The sequence below is a fragment of the Oscarella lobularis genome, chromosome 8, assembly GCF_947507565.1.
Source record: "Oscarella lobularis chromosome 8, ooOscLobu1.1, whole genome shotgun sequence".
NCBI lineage: Eukaryota > Metazoa > Porifera > Homoscleromorpha > Homosclerophorida > Oscarellidae > Oscarella > Oscarella lobularis.
In genome coordinates, this window is record NC_089182.1 from 360522 (window position 1) to 380656 (window position 20135).

General features: G+C 46.8%; 1 protein-coding gene across 1 annotated transcript in view; it reads right to left on the reverse strand.

Annotated features, from left to right (window-relative positions):
* LOC136190795 (uncharacterized) overlaps positions 1–20135 on the reverse strand; it is an 82447-nt gene that overhangs the window by 24298 nt on the left and 38014 nt on the right. The window contains exon 2 of the mRNA XM_065979061.1: positions 1–20135. This exon is cut by the window's left edge and continues 24298 nt beyond it; it is cut by the window's right edge and continues 37776 nt beyond it. Coding sequence (XP_065835133.1) covers positions 1–20135 — 20135 coding nt within the window.

A 20135-nucleotide genomic window follows, 5' to 3' on the forward strand; every position in this document is an offset into this window, starting at 1 on the left:
AAAGTCGTGTTCTTTTCTGTTGCGAGATCGTCGATCGATTTAATGTTGAAAAAGTCAGATTGCGGAATGTTGAAAACGAGCGTGTATCCGCCTTCGCCACTCGTGACAATAGCTGGGGAAGTGAGAGTGTAGGCTTTGGCTGGAGAGGAAGCCTTGGCAGAATCCTGCACGGTTATAGCTTTCGCATTGAAAGTATCAGCCGTGACGACTTCGCTGAAGGTTAGATTCATTTGACCCGTGTTCATGTTAATTTTGAAGGAAAGTAGCGATGTCAGCTTCGTGTTGGAAAGAAAAATGCTTGCCTGCCTCCGATAAACAGAAGCAAGACTGCGTTCCGCCGAATCTTTTACGGCTCCTTCTTCGATCGTCAAAAACGTTGTCTCCTTTGAAACACCCAAAGCGGTGTCAAGCTTAAGGTTGACGATGTCAGTCGGTGAAAGGCTTATGACAACTTTTTCGGATCCGATCAAACCCGTCGCTTTCAAAATTGTGCCTCCTGTGAGTTGAATGGAGGTAACATTGCCAGAGTCTCCTGAAACGATCGTGAAGCTCGTCAAATTGATAGACGAGTAGGTAACTGGTTCAGAGAAATCTAAGGTTAGTTCGTCTTTTTCTAAGTCCAAGGTGAAGTTCTTCAGAGTTGGATTAGTGGTATCAGCGACAAATATCTGAGCTTTCTTTGCTTCGTCCGAGTCGATTTCTTTGACAGCTTTAGGTACAATTGCCGTGTCTGTGACCGTCTTGCTGGCCAGTGTCAAATACGTAGAATTTTCGTTCGATGCATGGCCTCTTGATCTGATTGCGTTGAAATCGTTCACGCTAAGGTCTACGACAATGACGCGGCCGTCTTTGCTCGTCGTCGCGCTGTCTTGAAGTAGATATGGGTTGGAATCGTTAATCGATGACTGAATACCAATACCCGAAACGTCGAGGCTCGATACTTTGACCGGTTCGTTGAAAGTGATCGTCAGTGTTCCTCTATTCATGTCCAGTGAATAAGACAGCAATTCCGGAGACACCGTGTCGTCAGTGAATACTTGAACTATTTTTCCCGGTGCCTTTTGTTCGATTGGAACTGCATCGTTTTCAGCCATGTCTTTGACGACTGATGCGGTAAAAGAGATGTAGCAATTGCCACGCCAAGTGCACAAGTACGGACTCTGTTTCACTTTGGCTGCGTCGTCGTTGCTGAGTGTTAACTGGCCGAAAGTATTGTTGAGAGACACAAAATTTCCGCCTGTGAGGGGCACAATCGTCAGCGGATCCTCAAAAAGACTCTGCAACGAAATTTCTGCCGGATCGAAAGTTGTCACGTTCAGCGTTTCGGAGAACTGTAAGACAAGTACAGCGTTTGAAAGATCGATAGAGCTGAAGTAAACGAGATGTGGTCCTGTAGAATCTTCCGTGTAGATATTGACCAGCAAAGCGCTGTCAACGCTGCGACCAATGATTGAATGACCAGCCATGTCACTAACGGTATCGTTCGGATAGAATAGATAGCAGTCTGTCTTCTTAGTGCACAGAGCAAGTCGTTTCACTTCGTTCAGGTCCAAGTCATTGAGAGTGATCAGAACGCGAGACGTGTCTTCTCCAATGGCCTGGCTATTCTTCAGGGCATAAGTGGTCGCATTTGCACTTTGGGCGCTGGCGAGCGTAAGTTCGTCAACGGTTAGAGAAGAAACGTTTACGGTCTCGTCGTACTGAAGGGTCAGCACGCCCGAATCGAGATCGAAATCAAAGTACGACAATTGCGGTCGATAGATATCGGTCGTTACAGCGTCAGCCTTGAGAGGGAAATTTCTCCTGCGTCCTATCACAAGAAGCTCGGCCATGTCTGCCACAAAGTTCGAAGAAAACGCAGCAAACGTGTTTTCCGGACTGGTCATCAGGCCAGTTCGTTTCTTGATTTCGTTCAAGTCGTTGACGCTGAGAGTCAGATTCAGGACGATGTCGTGGCTTTCAACTGAGCCTCCAGTTAGAGTGTACTCAGAATCGGGTCGAACGGCACTGCTGAGCAACGTGAAGCTACCAGGATTGACGCTTGATGAGTTCATCGTCTCGGAGAAGGTAAACGATAGAACGCCGGTGTTCACAAACACGCGGTAAGAGAGCAAACGCGGTCGAGTCTGATCATCGGTGTATTTTTCCACCTGCAAAGAGGAGACCACTTGCGATGGATTGTTCGCCGGATCCACGACGACTCCGGTTTTGAGTGAAATGAACGTCGTCGCCTTGTTCGATGCTAAGACGCCGAGTCGCTTGATTTCGTTGAGATCGTTTTCTGTTATGGTCACTCGAACGCTTGTCGACGAATCGAGCGTGGCGTTGCCGCCCGTTAGAGTGTACGTCTCCGTCGCATTGGCTGCGGCGCTTTGGAAAGTGATTCGATCAAATTTCACGTTCACCGCATCGATTTCCTGATGGAAGGTCAGAATCAATACGCCGTCGTTCAAGTCAAGCGAAAACGACACGAGGCGAGGAGTCGAAAGGTCAGCGTCGTATTTAGTCACTTGCAATGCTTTCTCTTTGTCCACGGCAAGCGCCAGAAGTCCGACCATGTCCTCAACAGATGCAGAAGCGAGAGACAAATACGACGTGACGTTGCTTTGGAGCAGAGGCGAGAGATCTTTGATCCCTTCGAGATCGTCGTTCTTTACTCGTACTTCGACGTCCGCCGTATCCTCCGATGACACATTGCCCCCAGTCAAAGTAAACGTCACATTCGTTCTTGAAGCATTTGCCAGTAGCTGCAATAGAATATTCTCCGTCTTCAAAGTGCTCACGTCTACCGTCTCGCTGTAGTGTAGAGTGATGATGAGTGGCAATTTTCCATCGAGCATCGTCAGATCGAACGATTCCAGCACAGGCGGAGATGTGTCCTTTGTGTAGTAGCACGCGGCAGAAGACGCGATCTCCGCGTTCCTATTTCCACTTATATCCTCTACTACGCTCGACGTCAGAGAGAGACACGAATCGGTCAAATTAGTCGCAAGACGACGGTTCTTCTTAATCGCATTCAAGTCCTTTCGAGCCACGTCAATAACGAGAAGTTTTCCATTCAGACTTGACGTTGACGAAACGTTAGACAGAACTAATGGCTCCGAAGAGGTGCAATTGGTCACTGATACGCCGGTAGTCCGAAGCGTTTTCGCACGAACTGCTTCAGTGAAGGTCAGCGTCAATAAACCGTCGTCGAGATCAATATTCCAGCACGCTAGTTCAGGAGAAGTGATGTCTGGTATGATGTTAGAAACTGAAATAGCAGCTTTCGCCGATATTGCAATTATTGAATTTTTGTTTGCGTCACTTGCGGTCGTTTCCGGGAAAGACAAGAAGGTATTGTTTAAAAATGTTCCAAGCGTTTCAGTGATTTTAAGAAGGTCGGAGTCAATCGAGTCAAACTGAATGACAATGACGTCACTATCATTTGAAGCGACAGAGCTCTTTGCAAAATTCAATGTCGTTTCATTGCCAAAGCGATTGCTTTGGAGAGTCAGTTGGGATACATTAAACGTTGAAACGCTGACTGTTTCCGAGAAGGTAAGAACCAACTGATTGCTGTCCAAGTCGAGATGATAAGAGTCTATGAATGGCCTCGTTGTATCGTTTACGTACGTCGACGACACGATTCCCTCGTCCAAACCCAACGGAAGAATGTCATTGCTGCTCATGTCGCGAACCATTCCCAAGTCAAAAGACAAATAGGTGTTTTCTCGTCTCGTTGCCAAATTCGAAATAGCTTTCAGTCTATTCGAGTCCGCTCGCGACAGATTCAAAACAACAACGTCGTCGGCAAAAGAAATGGATTTGTCCGCATCAGGCAGCAAAGCGTACTGCGTGGTGATCGAGCCTCCCGTCAACCGATAGAAAAATCCATTTCGAGACACGTCGGCTTTGCTTTGCACGACGATTCGTCCCGGCTTGAAGCTAGAAGAATTGACTGTTTCGGAAAAGTGGATGGTCAATTGAGACGAGTCGAGATCTAGATCGAACTTCACGACGGTCGGAGGAAGATAATCGAAGCGGTGGACGCGAACTTTTAGAGCGCTCTTCGGCGAGATCGATCTCACATTGTTTCCATTCATGTCCTTTACCGCAGCCGACGTGATGGACATATACGTGTCGTTCTCTTGAGTTCCGAGCTTCGTCAGTTGCTTCACGCTGTCCGAATCGGCTTTGCTGAGTCTCAAGGTGACTACGGCAGAAGCGTCGCTCGGCGTTAGAACCGCAGATTCGACTCGGCGTGCGTGGATTGACGATTCGTTGCTGGATGCATCCTGAAGCGTAATCTGCGTCTCATCAAACGTTATAATATCAATGGTTTCCGTAAACGTCACGGATAGCTCTACTCTTTCGGAGTTCAAGTTGAGCTCGAAATAGTCGACTTCAGGCGCTGTCGTGTCTTCGACGTAAGCATCTGCTTGTTTTCCCGACGAAACCTCGACGACGTGCTGGGACGCGACGTCCGATATCGCCTCAGGAGTCACAAGAAGGAAAGTGCTGTTGATAGTCGTCGCTAGGGCGCGCTTCTTCTTTATTTCGTTGCTGTCCGTCCTTGTTATGTCCAAAACTATGACGTATCCGTTTGGACTTCTAGTGCTTCCACCCGTCAGTTGATAGAAAGACAGCGAACTGTTGGCATCGCTTGCTAGTGTCAATCGATCTGCTAGAAGTGACGTGGAATCCATGACGTCGTCAAACGTCATTATCAACTGATTAGAGTCCATGTCGAGAGTGTAGGACAGCAGAGTAGGGAAGATAGTGTCGCCCACGTAGCTGTCCACTTTGATAGCATTTGCTTCTGACACCTCAAATACTTCGAGCCCAACCAAATCCTTCACGGTTCCATTACGAAGTGCTAGATAACTGTCCTCCGTGTTTGTTACCAGATCGGTGTTGAGTTTGAGCAGACGAATGTCGTCTGAAGTCAGTGAGATCTCGATTTCCGTATGAGTATCTGACGTATACGCTGCAGTGCCTCCAGACAAATTGAAGCGATTGGAACTGCCCGGAGAGTCGAGGAGAATGATCGATGTAAACTGCACAGAGAGCAAGTCAACAGGCTCGTTGAATTCGATAGACAGACTTCCCGAATTCATGTCAAATTCACTGAAACTGGTAACCGTTGGCCTAGTCTGATCAGGCGTGAATAGTGCCACGAGAAGCGATCCAATTCCGTTCTCTCGTTCCTTGACCGTGTTACCACTTGCATCAAGAATCAAATTACTGGTAATTGTCAGGTAAGTCGAATTTGCGTCAAGTGCGATCAGTTTGGCCTTGATGTTTATCATATCGTTTTCGGATATTGTCAGTTCGACCACTTTGCTTGTATTTGCTGCCTTTCTCGTGCCGCGGACTAGTTCGTACGCGATGGAAGAGTTGAAAGCCTTTCTGAAAGTCAATTCCTGAACTTGTAGAGTCGACGCTTGAACGACTTCGTCGAAAGACAACGTAAGCTGGCTCGAATCGACGTCAAAATCGAAAGAAACGAGTACAGGAGACGTTGTATCAGCAATGAATTGGTCCGCCTTTTCCTCAGCCACAAACACAGTGCTCTGTACAGGAACGATTGAATTTCCTGCCATATCCTCTGCAAAATCTGACGTCAAGCGTACAAAGCACGAGGTGCCCGACCGACAGATAAATCCGTGAGCTTTCAAGTTGTTTAGATCTCTGTCGGATAATTGAATGGTGACCAATTTGCCGTGGAACGTAGTCAAGCTACCGCCAGTGAGAGGATATTCGTACAACTTTTCGAATCGTTGCGGCTCAAACCAGTTCTGAAGAGTTAGTGCTGATAAGATGATAGAGGATGCGTTCATAGTTTCTGAGAACTCCAACGTCAAGGTTCCTGCATCTTTGTCCATGATAGTGAATTGGACGAAAGTCGGAGAAATCGTGTCAGGAACGATTCGCTCTACTTGCAGCGGTTGTGATCGAGAGATGGGCTCGATGAAGTTGCCTGTTGTGTCAGTCAGCGAGTCGTTGGATATCGACAAAAAGCAGTTAGACACCTTTGAGCACAGGGGCTCAGCATTCATGGCATTGACATCGCTATTTGTTAGCTCAATAACAACCACAGAGTAGTTTTCGATTTTCAGATTTCCGCCGGTTAGTTTAAATTCGACAGAATCGTTTTGCCCGTCGGCAGCTGACAAGAAAGTGATATCGCTGACATTTAGCGACGGCAAGCTAATGATTTCGGTAAACGTAAGAAGCACTCTGTTTGTGTTAAGGTCTACGGTAAAGTTCGCCAGCTTCGGAGAAGTTTTATCTCCAACAAAATCGTCTACTCGGAGTGCTGCTGAACTGCGAATTGCACTCACATTATTTCCCTTCATGTCCGTAAGAGCGTCTGCTGTCAAACTAATAAACGTCGAATTCCGGACAGTAGCGAGTTCGAGATTTTCTTTTAGAGCGTTGAGGTCGCTTTGGGCGAGTAGTATAGTGACCGTGTTTGTGTCTTTGCTTGGAACTTCTGAGGTCTTCAAACTGTATGATTCGTTCTGCGAAGACGATTGACTCTGTAAAATTATCTTGCTTAGTTCAAACGTCGAGAGGTCGACTACTTCAGAGAAGTAGAGCTTCAAAATTCCGTCGTCAAGATTGAGGTCAAAGCGAGTTAGAGACGGTTTTCCAGTGTCTGCCACGTGCTGAGATGCTTTCTGTCCGAAGGGAATCACGATCGCACTCACGTTATTGCCTCTCATGTCTCTCACAGTAGCACTTGTCATCGTGATGTACGTATTGTTTTCCGACGTAGCAAGAAGAACTTGCGCTTTTAAAGCATTGAGATCCACTTCGCTGAGATCAATCAGTATCGTTGGACCATTGACGCTAGCTGTTTTAGAAGATCTTGCTAGGGTGTGCGACAAAAGAGGACGGGTTTCGTTTGGCAGATGCTGCACAGTAATGCCTGTGACGTCAAAAGAATCGACGTTGACTGCTTCAGAAAACTGCAGTTCGATCTCTCCGGAGTCGAGGTTTGCTGTGAAGCTGACTAACGTTGGTGGCGTTGTGTCGTCAACAAATGTCCTTGCTTGTATTGGTAATGGCACAGAGGTCAATAAATTGTCGCTCGTGTCCGCTAAAGCTCCATCTGCGATTTTCAAGAATGTCGTGTTCAATGACGTTGCTATTTGTCGGTTTATCTTGACGGCGTCTAAGTCTTCCTTACTGAGTTTCAGTCGCAGAATAACATCGTTGCCTTTAGGAGGCTGAGATGACAGAAGAGTATAGCCGGAGACAGATGAGCTTGAATTGAAGATTGAGATGTAGGACGCTTTGACGGAACTGCTGTTCACTGTCTCGTCAAAAGTCATTACTATCTCTCCAGCGTCTAAGTCAAACGCAAAGCTGAGAAGACCCGGAGGGGTTGTATCCGAAACGAACGTAGTCACTTGGAGCGGCAAAAGAAGACTGATAGGACGGACGCTTATTTCATTCATGTCTAGAGCAAAATCAGCTGTGATCGAAGCAAACGTCGTAGCGTTTGACGCTGCCAATCCTTCAACAGCCTTGAGATCATTCAAGTCTTTGCTGGAGAGAGTTGTTCTTATATACACTCCGCTTGTAGAGACAACTGTTCCGCCGAGAAGACTGAAAAACTTTGTTTCCGACACTAGACTCGGAGTGCTGACAAAGGTGAACTGAGGAAGTTTGATCGATTCAGAATTCACAGCCTCCGAGAAAGTCAAAGTCATATTTCCACTGTCCATGTCCAAAGTGTAATGCAGAATCTCGGGAGCAGTTCTGTCCGCGACAAAGGAAGCGACTCGGCGAGCGAGCGTTGAATCCACCGCCCGGAGCCCGTTATCGTTCATGTCTTGAACCGCTTCGTCCGCAAAGTAGAGGAATGTGTTGAAACTAGAAGAGGCAAGAGCCGTTTCCAATTTCACAGCATTCAAATCAACTGCAACAATTTCGACTGGTATATCCGAAGTATCTTTCTCAGCTACGACACCGGATGTAAATTCGTAAGATTTGTGTGGTAAAGAAGAATTTCCTGTGCTTTGCAGTGTAAACGAAGACACTACCAAGCTGCTCCATTGCACTGTTTCAGAAAAGTGAAGAAGGAGGACACCGGTGTTCATGTTCAAATCGAAGCTTAGGAGTTCGGGTCGTATGTCGTCAGAAATGTACAAATCTGCTTGCCTTGCTGAACCGTCGCGAACTGGCAAGACCTGATTTAATCCAATGTCTCTTAAAGCCGTCGACGGGAACGTAATGAATGAGTCTTTATCAGACGTGGCGAGGTTTCTAATTGCCTTAATGGCGTTGAGGTCGTCCAGGCTCAGTTCGATTCTCAGCAGAACACCGTCGTTGTGCGTCGTAACGGTCGAACTGACCGAAAGGCGATGCCTGAGAGAACCAGTAACGGCATTTTGAATGACAAACTGTCTGACGTCGATCGACGCTTTGTCGATAGTATCCGAGTAAGTTAGATTGAGAACTCCTTCTCTCATGTCCAAGACAAAACGGGTGAGTTCCGGCGACACATTGTCGGCCACAAAAGCGCCCACTTTCAATGCCTTCGTGTCGGTTATTGGAAGATTATCAACGCCAAAAGGATCATCAATAGCATGCCCATAAAGGCGGAGGTAAGTAGAATCTGCCGTCACCGCCAATTTCGGTACAGACTTGATTCCTTGCACGTCGTTGTTTAGGTCTATTTTTATGATGTAACCGTCCGAGCTGCTTGTAGTGCTCGCTGACGTCAGCGTGTACGTTTCGCTTGGTATCGCCGTTTGGGCACTTTGTATAACAATTCCGTTTGGTCGTAAAGAGCTGGCATCGACGACATCATCGAACGTCAAAACTAGTTCGCCTGTTTCGAAGTCGAGCGAGTAGTTGAGAAGACTGACGCGAGTCGCATCGGGAATGAACGCTTTGGATGCAAAGGAGAACAATCCAGGGAATTTATTTCCAGCTGCATCTTCAAGTGCATTTGGAGAGATGTCAAGGAGCGTATTCCCGATTTCAGTTGCCACTTCGTTGCTGACTTTGAGATCTATCACGTCTTCTGCTGCCAGTTCAATGACGACGTCAGTAACTCTGCCAATAGAAGAAGTCGCAAGTTTTCCTCCACTGAGACTAACATTTACATCAAGTCCGTTTGTTATAAAGACGCTTTCCAGGTCAAGTGTAGATGTTTCTATAGGCTCGTCAAAGTTGAGCGTTACTTTGTCGGTGTTTAGATCCAAGGTAAATCCTTCCAACACAGGTGCCAGGCTGTCGGCAGTGTATTTGCTGACTGCAAGAGATTTCAACGTTTCAATGCTATTAGGTGTTGGGGCAATGTCCTTTACACTAGCAGCCGAAAGCGAGATGTAAGTGTCAACTGCTTTGGTAGCTAGTGAAGCAGCTTTGATTGAATTAGCATCATTTCTCGAAAGACGTATGACAACAACAGCAGCATCTCTCGATGTCGTCGTACTGGAAGTCAAAGAGACCGTACTATTTCCGGCAGGTGCATCAAGTAGAGTAATTCCTCGGAAATCAATAGATGACGTGTCAATTGGCTCTTGGAAACTCAAAGTCAAAGTGCTGTCGTTCAAGTTCATATCGAAGCTCAAGAGTTGAGGACTAACAATATCAGTAATAACTCTGTTGGCCATCCGAGGTGTAGGCACCGCAAGAACTTTATTTCCAACCATGTCGGTAAAAGATCCTTCTTCCAGCGTCACATAGCAAGAGCCACGTGTTTCGCAAAGATGCCGGTCTCCTTTTAGAACTTCATTATCAAATGAATTAAGCTTGATGGTAATTGTCGCCGCAGATCCGAATAATATCTCACCGCCGGACAAAGTAAGTTTAGTTTCCGGTTCGCGATGGAAACTGTGAAGAGTAATAGCCAAAGGATTAAAGGAGGAGTCTCTAACGCTTTCCGAAAACTGCAAAAGAATTCGGCCCAGCCCAAGATCGACGAGGCTGAAATTGGAGAACGTCGGTGTGGAATTATCTTTCACATAATCGTTGACCTTCACGGCAGCGTCTCCTTTGACAATGCTGTTGCCTGTCACGTCAGTTACAGCGCCTAAGCTGCCATCAAGATAACAGGCATCGGAAGAGAGGCACACCGAAGCGCCTTTGAAACCGTTGATGTCGTCTTCGGCGAGCTGAATAGTCAAAGAAGACAGTCCACCCACGTCAGGAACAATCGTATTTGCAATGCTGTATTTCTTCGTTGGATTAGTAGCGTTGTCTTGAAGATAGAAAGCTGACATGTTGAATGAGCCGGTCAAAATTGTCTCGTCGAAAGAGATCACTAGTTTTCCGGTGTTCACGTCCAAATCGAAAGATTCAATCTGGGGCGGTTCAGCATCAGGTACGATTTTCGTCGCCTGAAGGGCGTTATTTTCTTGTATAGACGCTAAAGCATTTCCCTCAAAATCGGTTAGAGTGACGTCAGGCATGGCAATAAATGTATTAGCCACCGATTCGGCGATTCCGGCCGTTTTTCGCAAGAAGTCTCTTTCGTCGTTGCTGATAAATATTTCAATAGTATTTCCATTTGAAGACGGCGTCGAGCTGCCTGTCAATTTGTATCTAATATCAGCATTGGTTTGAGCGTTTAGTAGAATTAGCGTCTTAGGATCAAAGCCGCTGATATTCATCGCCTCCGAGAAAATGAGCGTCAAAGGCTTGCCAGTATTTAAATCCAAACTGAATTCAACTATTGCTGGCGAGCGGCTATTTGGTACAAAGGAGCTCGCTTGGAGAGCCGCCGACGATTTGATTTCTTTAGCAAAATTGAGGAAAGTGTCGCCAATCGTTTTCGTTCCTATAAACATAAATGTTGTGTCTCTCGAATCAGCTAAGCCAGCTATAATTTGCAGCTGGGCTAGATCGTAGTCGACAATAAACCAGATAGTCGTGTCGTTGATGGCCTTTGCTGTTCCGCGAGTGAATTGGTACTTCTTAGCACCGACTCCGTCTTTGGTGCTTTGAATAGTCACTTGAGTTGGATCAAACGTCGATGCATCTACCTTTTCGTCAAAATTGACCGTGAAAATATTCGTATTGAGATTGATGCTGTAGGAGACTAGTTCTGGCTTGGTCAAGTCAAAAGCAGCTTGCAGAGCGGGAGCCAGGCCAGTCGCAATTGAGTCCATTAAGACACCAGCAACGTCAGAGACGGCTCCACTCTCCACAGTGATAAAAGTTGCTGCCGGATCTTCCAACAACGGCGGCAGATTTCTTATCGCAGCAATGTCAGCTTCAGATAGAGTCAATCTCGCGACGCTGCCGTCAACTACAACCGCTGATCTGTTCAAGGAATAGGTTCGAATTGGCAGAAGAGCAGAGTCCTGCAGCGTTATCTTGCTAGCGTTGAAAGTAGCAGAAGATATTGGTTCACTAAATGACATGACCAAGGAGACGGGCAATGATCCATCGGACAAAACGACGCTGTAACTTAGAAGTCGAGGTGGAGTAGAGTCTTCGACAAAAGAAGCCGCTCTGAGAGGATTTTGTTTTGGCAAAGAATTTCCACTTGCATCACTCACAGCTTCTGCTAGCAGGGAGAGATACGAATTTGCAGCTTCTGAACCTAGTCCAATCTTCGCTTTTATTTCATTCAACGTATCCGATGTTAAAGTAACGTTGAGGACGTTCTCAGCAGCCGAGACGACGCCTTTGTTGATGCTAGCTGAAATGACGGGATCACTGTCTTTGCTTTGAAGAAGGAACTTGGTCAAGTCGACAGAGTCACTGTCCAGAGTCTCCGAGAAAGTAATGCTAAGACGTCCATTGTTGAGATCGAAAGAGAAGTCATTGACATTGGGTGGAGTTGAATCGCGGATAAGACTTGCAGGAGGCAGAGCCGAAGAAACCGGTTGATCTTGCGCTTCGTTGCCATAAAGGTCCGCTACAGCCGATTTCTCGAGAGCAATAAACGGCGAGAGTACTATATTGCCGGAGGCTTTCAGTGCATTGAGATCATCGTCGGACAGTTTGAGAACCACTGTAGATGAGTTTCCTGTGGCCGTGCTGATAGTGCTGACAAGTGAATAGCTTTCCATAGGATCTTCAGTCGAGTTATACAGGACTATCTTCGATGCATCGAATGTAGCCAAATTGACTATTTCGTCAAATGTGATGGTCAGGTTTCCGCTATTGAAGTCCAGATTGTAAGAAAGCAGTTTGGGACCTGTTGCGTCAGCTACGACAGATTTAGCTTGGATACTTGGAACCACAGCCATTTTAAGTCCAACGGCGTCCGTCGCAAAACCTTCTTTCAATCTCATAAAAGTGTCTGCTGTACTTGTTCCGAGGTTGCCGTTCTGCTTCAAAACTTCAGCGTCAGAAGACGTCAGTTTGATCGTAAATGATGAGGCAAAGAGAGGATTGATAGCCGTCGGTTTAGATGACACCGCTCCACCTGAAAGCGTGATGCTTTCGGATGGATTTAGAGCCGCATTCTTCAGTGTGATGCCAAGAAGATTGATCGTGGCCAGTTCTATCGGTTCCGATACAGTCAAAGAAAGCTCTTCTTTCCCAACGTCCAGTTCAAAAGAAATGATCAACGGCTCTGTTGTGTCCGGTACGAGTTCGGCTGCTCTGACAGCAGAACTGTTCAAAATAGCAGCAATTCGATTACCAGCGGCATCTCTAAAAGCATTTTCTTCCAAAGCCAGGTAAGTATCAAACACGTTCGTTCCCAAATCCACGGCTCCTTTCAGTTCAAAAAGGTCTTCTTCGGTGATGTTCAGAACAATCTTGGTGAGACCGCTGCGGTACGATACGCCGCCAGTCAAGGTGACAGATTTTCCAGAGCCATCAGCGCTGTTTTGAAGCGAAATTCTTGTAGCAGAAACCGAACTCACGTCCGGATATTCCGATATTTCTAAAGTCAAGACTCCGGAGTCGACGTCTAGAGAAAACGAAGTCAACGTGGGCGGAGTGGTGTCGCCCGTGAACGTGCGGACTGCAAGTCCATTTGATGACGGTGTTCCGAAGAATCCTAGTGCAGAGACGCTGTCAATAGCACTATCTTCAATCGATAAGAACGATGATTCCTTCGAAACGGCCAGTTGTGGTGTTTTGCTTCGTATCGTTTGCAAATCGGCTTCAGTCAAATAAAAAGTGATAATAAATGGCTCTCCTGTTCTTGGAGAATAGGACGCTGATTTCGGTAGAGAGAACTTGCTATTTAGTCCATCGTTGCTGCTCTGAAGCGTCAGTTTCGCAGGCAGCAGCGTCTGCGCTTTTACGTAGCCAGAGAAGACGATTGTCACCGTGCCGCTGTCCATATCCAAATCGAAACTTCGAACTTGCACTGGCAAAGACCGGTTAACAAAACCTTCTGCTTGAACAGCGTTGTCAGAGCTAAAGCCAATCACATTGTTTCCCGCCATGTCCTTCGCTGAACCGTTAAGCATGAAAATGAAAGAGTCGTCCACACTCGTGGCAATTTCGCTAGAGCTCCTGAGACTTTCCGTATCGCCGGGGACGAATTCCAAATCAACGGCTTTGTTGTCCGACGCTGAGCGGCCGACAACTCCTTGTGCTAGCTTGAACTGAATTCCACCAGATTTGGCCGACTGGAGGAAAATTTGAGAGAAATTAAAAGCGAAGATGTCCATTGGCTCTGAGAAATGCAAACGAGCAAAGCCGGTACTGAGATCAAGCAGAGAAAATCGCAGGAAGGTTGGCAGGACGGTATCAGACACGTAGTTTGTCGCCTTGACAGCAACGTCTAAATTCTTTGCGGCGTTGTCCACGTAGTCGTTGACTACGCCAGCAGAGTGAATGAGATAAGTCAGATCAGAAGACTTGGCGACTTTGTAGATAGCTTTGATGGCATTCAAGTCTGAGTCGATCAGATTCAATTTTATCGTAGACGTTAGTCCAGATGTAGGCGACTGAACGGTAACAGAGGAAAGTTGGAAAGTTGCCACAGGATCAATCATCGCTTCCTGGAGAGTCAAGAAGCTAAGGTCAAGTGTCTCTGCTTTGACTACTTCAGAGAAAGATAACGTCATTTCGCCTTTGTTCATATCCATATCGAAGCCAGTTAGCTCTGGTCCCGTTGTGTCGTCAATCACATTCTCTGCGTGATGCTTGTCATTGAATGCTTGATTTTCTAGTACCTCAACGAGATTTCCTGAAACGTCTTTAAGGAAACTGCTTCCAAAGCGTATCCAACACAATTCTTCCACAGTGCACAGAGTAGACGTATTTTTAATCTTATTCAAATCGTCGTTCAAAAGTTGGAAGGTAAACTTGAGACCATTCTGCGTCAGAAGCGAACCGCCCGTGAAGTACACGGGAGGCCTGGACAGTCCCGATATTTCCTGTTGGTAATTTTGCAGACGAACGGTAGTCAAGTCGAACGAATTGCTGTCCATGATTTCAGTGAAAACGATAGAGAGTCGCCCCAAATTGAGGTCGAGCTCGGCAAAATAGTCTATTGCTGGTCTGCTGAAGTCCGATGTATACGGACTAGCCTGGAGATGATCGACAGGTTCCGTTGGATTCCCGTTCATGTCTTTGACTAGCGTAGAGGAGAAAGACGCGTAGCAATTCGACTTGCTCGTGCACAATTCCAACTTCGATTTGATCGCATTGAGATCGGACGCTGATAGCAAGATAACAAGATCAGCTCCGTTTTGCAACTGAGCACGCGAGCTCGACGTCAGTCTAAAACTCACGGCGTTGGAGCTGGCATTGCTAGAAAGTTCCAGCGACGTTATGTCGGCTGTCGCCGCATCCACGGCTTCGCTAAAGTGAAGCGTCACGTTCTCGTCGTTCAGGCTGAATCGGAATGCTAGTACAGTCGGAGCGATGTTGTCCAGAGCCACATCTCTTGCTTGTAACGACGAGCTGGCCCGTATTTCTGTGAGACCCAGGCCGAACATGTCGTCCGCGGCGTCCTCGTCGACGGAGATGAATGTGTCGTTGACGTCATTTCCGAGATTTGTGGCAAGTTTGACTTCATCCAAAACCGAACCGCGCAGCGTGAAGGTGACAATGTGAGAATAGTTGGCCGAAATCGTGCTGTCCTTCAACGAGACAGACTGTCCAGTTCCGTCCTCTTTCGATTGAAGAACGAACAGCGACGAATCGACGAAAGTCGTTGGATCCATCGTTTCACTAAATGTTAGAGTCACCGTACCTTTTCCCACGTCTAAACTGAAGGCATTTAGCCGAGGTTGAGTTGTGTCAGGGATCAATTGGGAGAGACGTAGAGCACTCGCGGAAGATACCGGACTCGCTCCAGCTCCCGACATGTCTTTGATTGCTTTCGACGTAAGGCTGACATAGGGAAGCGCTTGCGTCAGCTTAGGCTGAGCTTTGATAGCATTCAAGTCGGCGACATCCAGAAAAGCTTCGACGATCAATCCATTCGCTCCCGTAGAACTGCCGCGCAGTGCCACTTGGTAGATAGCATCGGCGTTTGACTTGTTCGCAGCTGATTGAAACGAGAGGCCGGTCGCATCAAAGCTGGAAGCGTCGACTGGCTCGTTGAACTCCATAGTAACCTTTCCGGTACTTAGGTCCAGGTTCATTGACAGTAGTTCCGGACCCGTAGTGTCCTCGATGTAAGACAATGCCTTGATCGCGCGGAAGAGTCCGTCGAAAGAGCTATTTGTCTTATCTCTGATTTCTCCCGAGAAAGTGACGTAGGTATTTTCCGCCGAAGTGGCCAGATTCTGATTTAGTTTAAGGGTTCTTAGGTCTTTTTCTCCCAAGGAAATTGTCACAGTCGCCCCGTCTGATGGAAGTATAGAGCTGTCACTGAGACGGAGAAGCTCCGAGGGAAAAGCAGAATCTTGCAAAGTCGTTCTGTCAGCTGTCAGCCCTTTCAACTCGACCGATTCATCAAATTCCAGCAATAGAAGACCTTTGTTCAGATCAAGTGTGATTCGGTCAAGATTAGGTTTCTCGGTGTCAGGAGTGAAAGTAGAAACCGGAAGACCTTTCGTTGTCTGGATGGATTCGACGCTATTGCCACTGAGATCTTTAGCAAAACCTGATTGAAGTGCGAAGAAGGTCGTCTGCTGAGATACAGCCAGTCCATCAAGACTCTTAAGTCCGTTCAAATCTTTCTTTGACAGAGATATTTGAACGACTCGGTTGTCTTCACTTTTGGGTAAGGCGTCCGTAAAAGTGTACGACACTAGAGATTGATTGAGAGTCGAGTTTCCGCTTTGAACTGACAAATAGGTGAAGTCCATCGATTCCAAATCAATGCCCTCTGTGAAAGTCATCGTTAGCAATCCCAGATTCAAATCAAATTGAGCTCCAGTAATTCGTGGCTCCGTTACGTCTGGAATGAGAACACCAATTCGCTTTGCTTTCGTCGTCAGTGAGGGTACTATGCTGTTATTTTCCATGTCGTACGCCGCCGTTTCTTCAAAGGTCAAAAAGGTATCATTTACATTCGTAGCTATTTTGGAAGACTGTCTCAGAAAGTCGATGTCGTCAATAGCGAGAACAATAGACACGACGGCACGTGGAGTTTTCTCCAGTGGGACTTTCGAAATAGTGCGTGTCGTCGTCGCTCCACCATAGATGTTAGACCTACTCTGAAGACTCAAGCTGTCAGATGAAAACGTATCGACGTTAATGGTCTCGGAAAAGCTTAGTGTCATTTCTCCATTGTCCAAGTCCAGTGTAAAGGAATCGAGTTCAGGTCTGGTTGTGTCTTTGACAAAAACGTCGGTTTGTTTCGCAGGACTGACGACTGTCACGTTGTTTAGCGCAATATCTCTAAACGCTTTGCTGCTCAGAGATATGAAAGTTGTATTTTCGGAATCTGCTAGACGCTTGATTGCTTTGAGCCCGTTGAGATCGTCCTTGCTAAGTTGAAGTACTGCGACTAGTCCTTTGCTGCGAAGCTCAATATCCCCGCCACTTAAAACGTATTTCAGGCTCGGGTTTCTAGCAGAATTTTGGAACGTAATTCCACTGAAGTCTACAAAACTGTCGTCCATAGAGTCGGTAAAGGTCAAAGTTACCGTTCCACTATCTAAATCAAAATCGTAGTCCAGAAGTTCAGGAGCCACTGAATCGGCCGTGTATGTTGTCACTTTGAAAGCGTTGCCATCTGTGATAGATACAACGTCAAGTCCCAGAGGATCATCAAATGCGTCAGCTCTCAGCGTCAAGAAAGTGTTGTCTGCTTCTGTTGCTAAGTTCTCTATTAGTTTAATACTTCGTAGATCATCGCCTAAGTTGACAAGAACCGTGTAGTCAGGTCCGCCTGGCGCTCTGCTGGCATCAGTTAGAGTCACCCATTGCCCTGCTACTCGCTTGACGGCACTTTGCACGGTCACAGCTTCAGGTCTAAACGATCCAGCAATGACGACGTCATCGAAGGTAAAAACGAGCTGACCCAGATGCATGTCTAGAGAGTAACCAATCAGCGAAGGTCGTTTTGCGTCTGGAACAAAGTCGCTGAACGTCGTTTCGTTCACTCGAGCTAATTTCGCTTCCGCTGTGTCAGAGCCGAAACCTTCAAAAATGGTAAGCTTCGTGTCAGCCGAAACAGCAAGACTCGTATTTCGCTTGATTTCGATAAGATCGGCTTTGGAAAGAGCAATTGTTAAAGTCTTTGATCCGTAGGCGGGTGCTTCTGCTACTACACCGCCTGTAAGCCGATACGAGACGCCGTCCGAAGATATTAGAAGCTTTGTCAAATCAACGCTGGAAATTTTAATCGGCTCGTCGAAGTCTATCACCAGAGTATCCGACTCAAGATCCAGTTTGGAAGAAAGTACTTGAGGAGGAGTTACATCTGCTACGTAATTGTCCACTCTTCGTGCATTGCTTGATGGAATTTCTTCTATAGAGTTAGATATTCGTGCCAAGTCGCTCACCAATCCGCTTTTAGCGGACAAATAAGTGTTAGCCTGGTTTTTCGTAAACGACATAGACTTGAGGCCTTCCAAATCTTCTGGCGACAAGGTGACGGTAATAGCATTGCCGTCGACGCCGCTGCTTGTGCTCGTCGTTAGCGTGTAGTTTGCGCTGCTCGAAACGCTCGAAAGCAAAGTGATAAGTTGGGGATTGAACGTCGTCGCATCAACCGGTTCATCGAATCGAAGAATCAGAGAGCCCGAATTCATGTCCAGATCGAAAGACTGCAAAACAGGCGGCGACGTGTCTTCCTTAAACAGAGCGGTAAGTAGACCGCGCAAGACAGCTGGAACAGGCAAATCAAACATATCCTTCATTGCTTCCGCTTCGATTGTCACGTAGCACGTTCCCCTTCCTGTGCACAGTTGTCCATCCGTTTTAATGGTAGCAAGGTCGTCTGAGCTTAGTCTTATGACAACGTTTCTTCGGTTGCCGTTGATAACTTGGCCGCCTGAGAGAGTGAGCTTACTGGGAGGATCTTCAAACAAAGCTTGTAATGTGATCTTGGAAGGCTGAAGCGACGTGCCATTCATTGCCTCGGAAAAGTTCAAAGTCATTGACCCTTCGGCTAGGTTGAATTCGGCAAAGCTTTCTAGTTTCGGCGGAACGACGTCTGGTACGACTTGTCTTGCCTGAACGGCGTTGCCATCGCCAGGATAGATCGCTGCTAATCCAAAGATATCTTCGATCGTTCCGTTTGCCCACGTCAGGTAACAGTTCGGAATAGCGTCGCAAAGAAGAGCCCCCTTTATGCCGTTCAGATCTTCGTCGCTCAGATTCACGTCTATTCTGACCACATCAGAGCCAGCGGTAAAAGTGCTTGATCTCATTGTGTACTGAGCCACCGCCGCTTTGCTCTTGTCGAGGAAAGTGAGACCCGTCGTTTGGAACGTCGTGCCATCAACGGTTTCGTCGAAGAAAAGAGTCAACCGTCCTTCGTTGACGTCCAGATCGAAGATCTCGACATTAGGCGGAGCCGTGTCTGGTATGACTTCGTCCAACTGCTGAGCACTCGTCTCCAGTATAGCAACGACAGAACGATCGCTGATATCCTTTGCCAAAGAAGAGCCAAACGAGATGTACGTATTGGCCGGCGACTCTCCTATTCCGGGCGTTTTCTTCAATTCGGTTTTGTCGTCTTTTGTCAGAGTCAACTTCACGAGAGCACTGTCGGCGTGAGCAATGCTAACCGACGTAAACGTAAAGGTTTTCTGCGGAGGACTTGTCGCGTTGAAAAGTTTGATTTGCGTGAAGTTGAAACTGGTCACGTTGATTGTAAAATGGAATTGAAGTTCGAGAGGATTAATTCCGTTGAGATCGAGCTTCGAATACACGAGATAAGGAAGTCCGGTAAGCGCCGTAAAGTCTTTGACATTTTTCGCCGCACTTGCACTGATGCTTTCAACGAGATTGAGATAGTCGTCGCCAAAAAGCCCTTCGCCTAGTGACATGAACGTTCTCGCCTTTGTTGTCGCGAGATTGAAAACCTTCTGTATTCCGTCCATATCAGGTATGCCCACTTTGAGTTGAACGACTGAGGCATCGATTCGCGTGAGAGTTCCTTCGTCGTGGAACGTATAGGAAGAGCCGCTGGTATCTGCTGCGCTTTGGATAGTCAATTTCGTCGGATCGAATGAATCAAAGCGCACATTTTCTGTGAAAGTCATCGTGAGAATGCTGGTATTTAGATTGAAGTCAAAGTCCAAAAGACGGGGCTGAACTATTTCAATTTCGTGCTTTGCAGCCGGTAAGCTGCTTACTGGAACAATTTCTAGCCCAGCCATGTCCTTCACAGCCGTACTCGGAATGGTGAGGTACGTCGACGTATTAGAATTCACCAAGGGCACCAGTTTCCTCAGAGCTCGTAGATCCGCGTCGTTAATTACAATTTCAATATCGACTAGATTCTCCTGAGGTAAAGCACTTGTGAAGTTGCTAAATTTCAAACCATCTGAAACGTTAGACACGCTATGGAACGTGAACTCTTTGAGGTCGATTGACGACGAATTGATTGCCTCGGAGAAATGAAGAATAAATCGAACAGGTTGCACGCCTTCAGTGAAGACGAGCTCGTAAGATAGAAGAGTCGGTCTTTCAACGTCAGGTGCATATGTTTTCACTTGCTTCGCTGAACCATCAACAATAGCCGAAACGTTGTTTCCGCTTGTATCTTGAATAAAGCTTCTCGCAATTGTGACAAAAGTCGATGCAGAACTAAGAGCCACTTTGCTTAGACCTTTCAGTTTATTGAGGTCTTCCGTTGACATTTT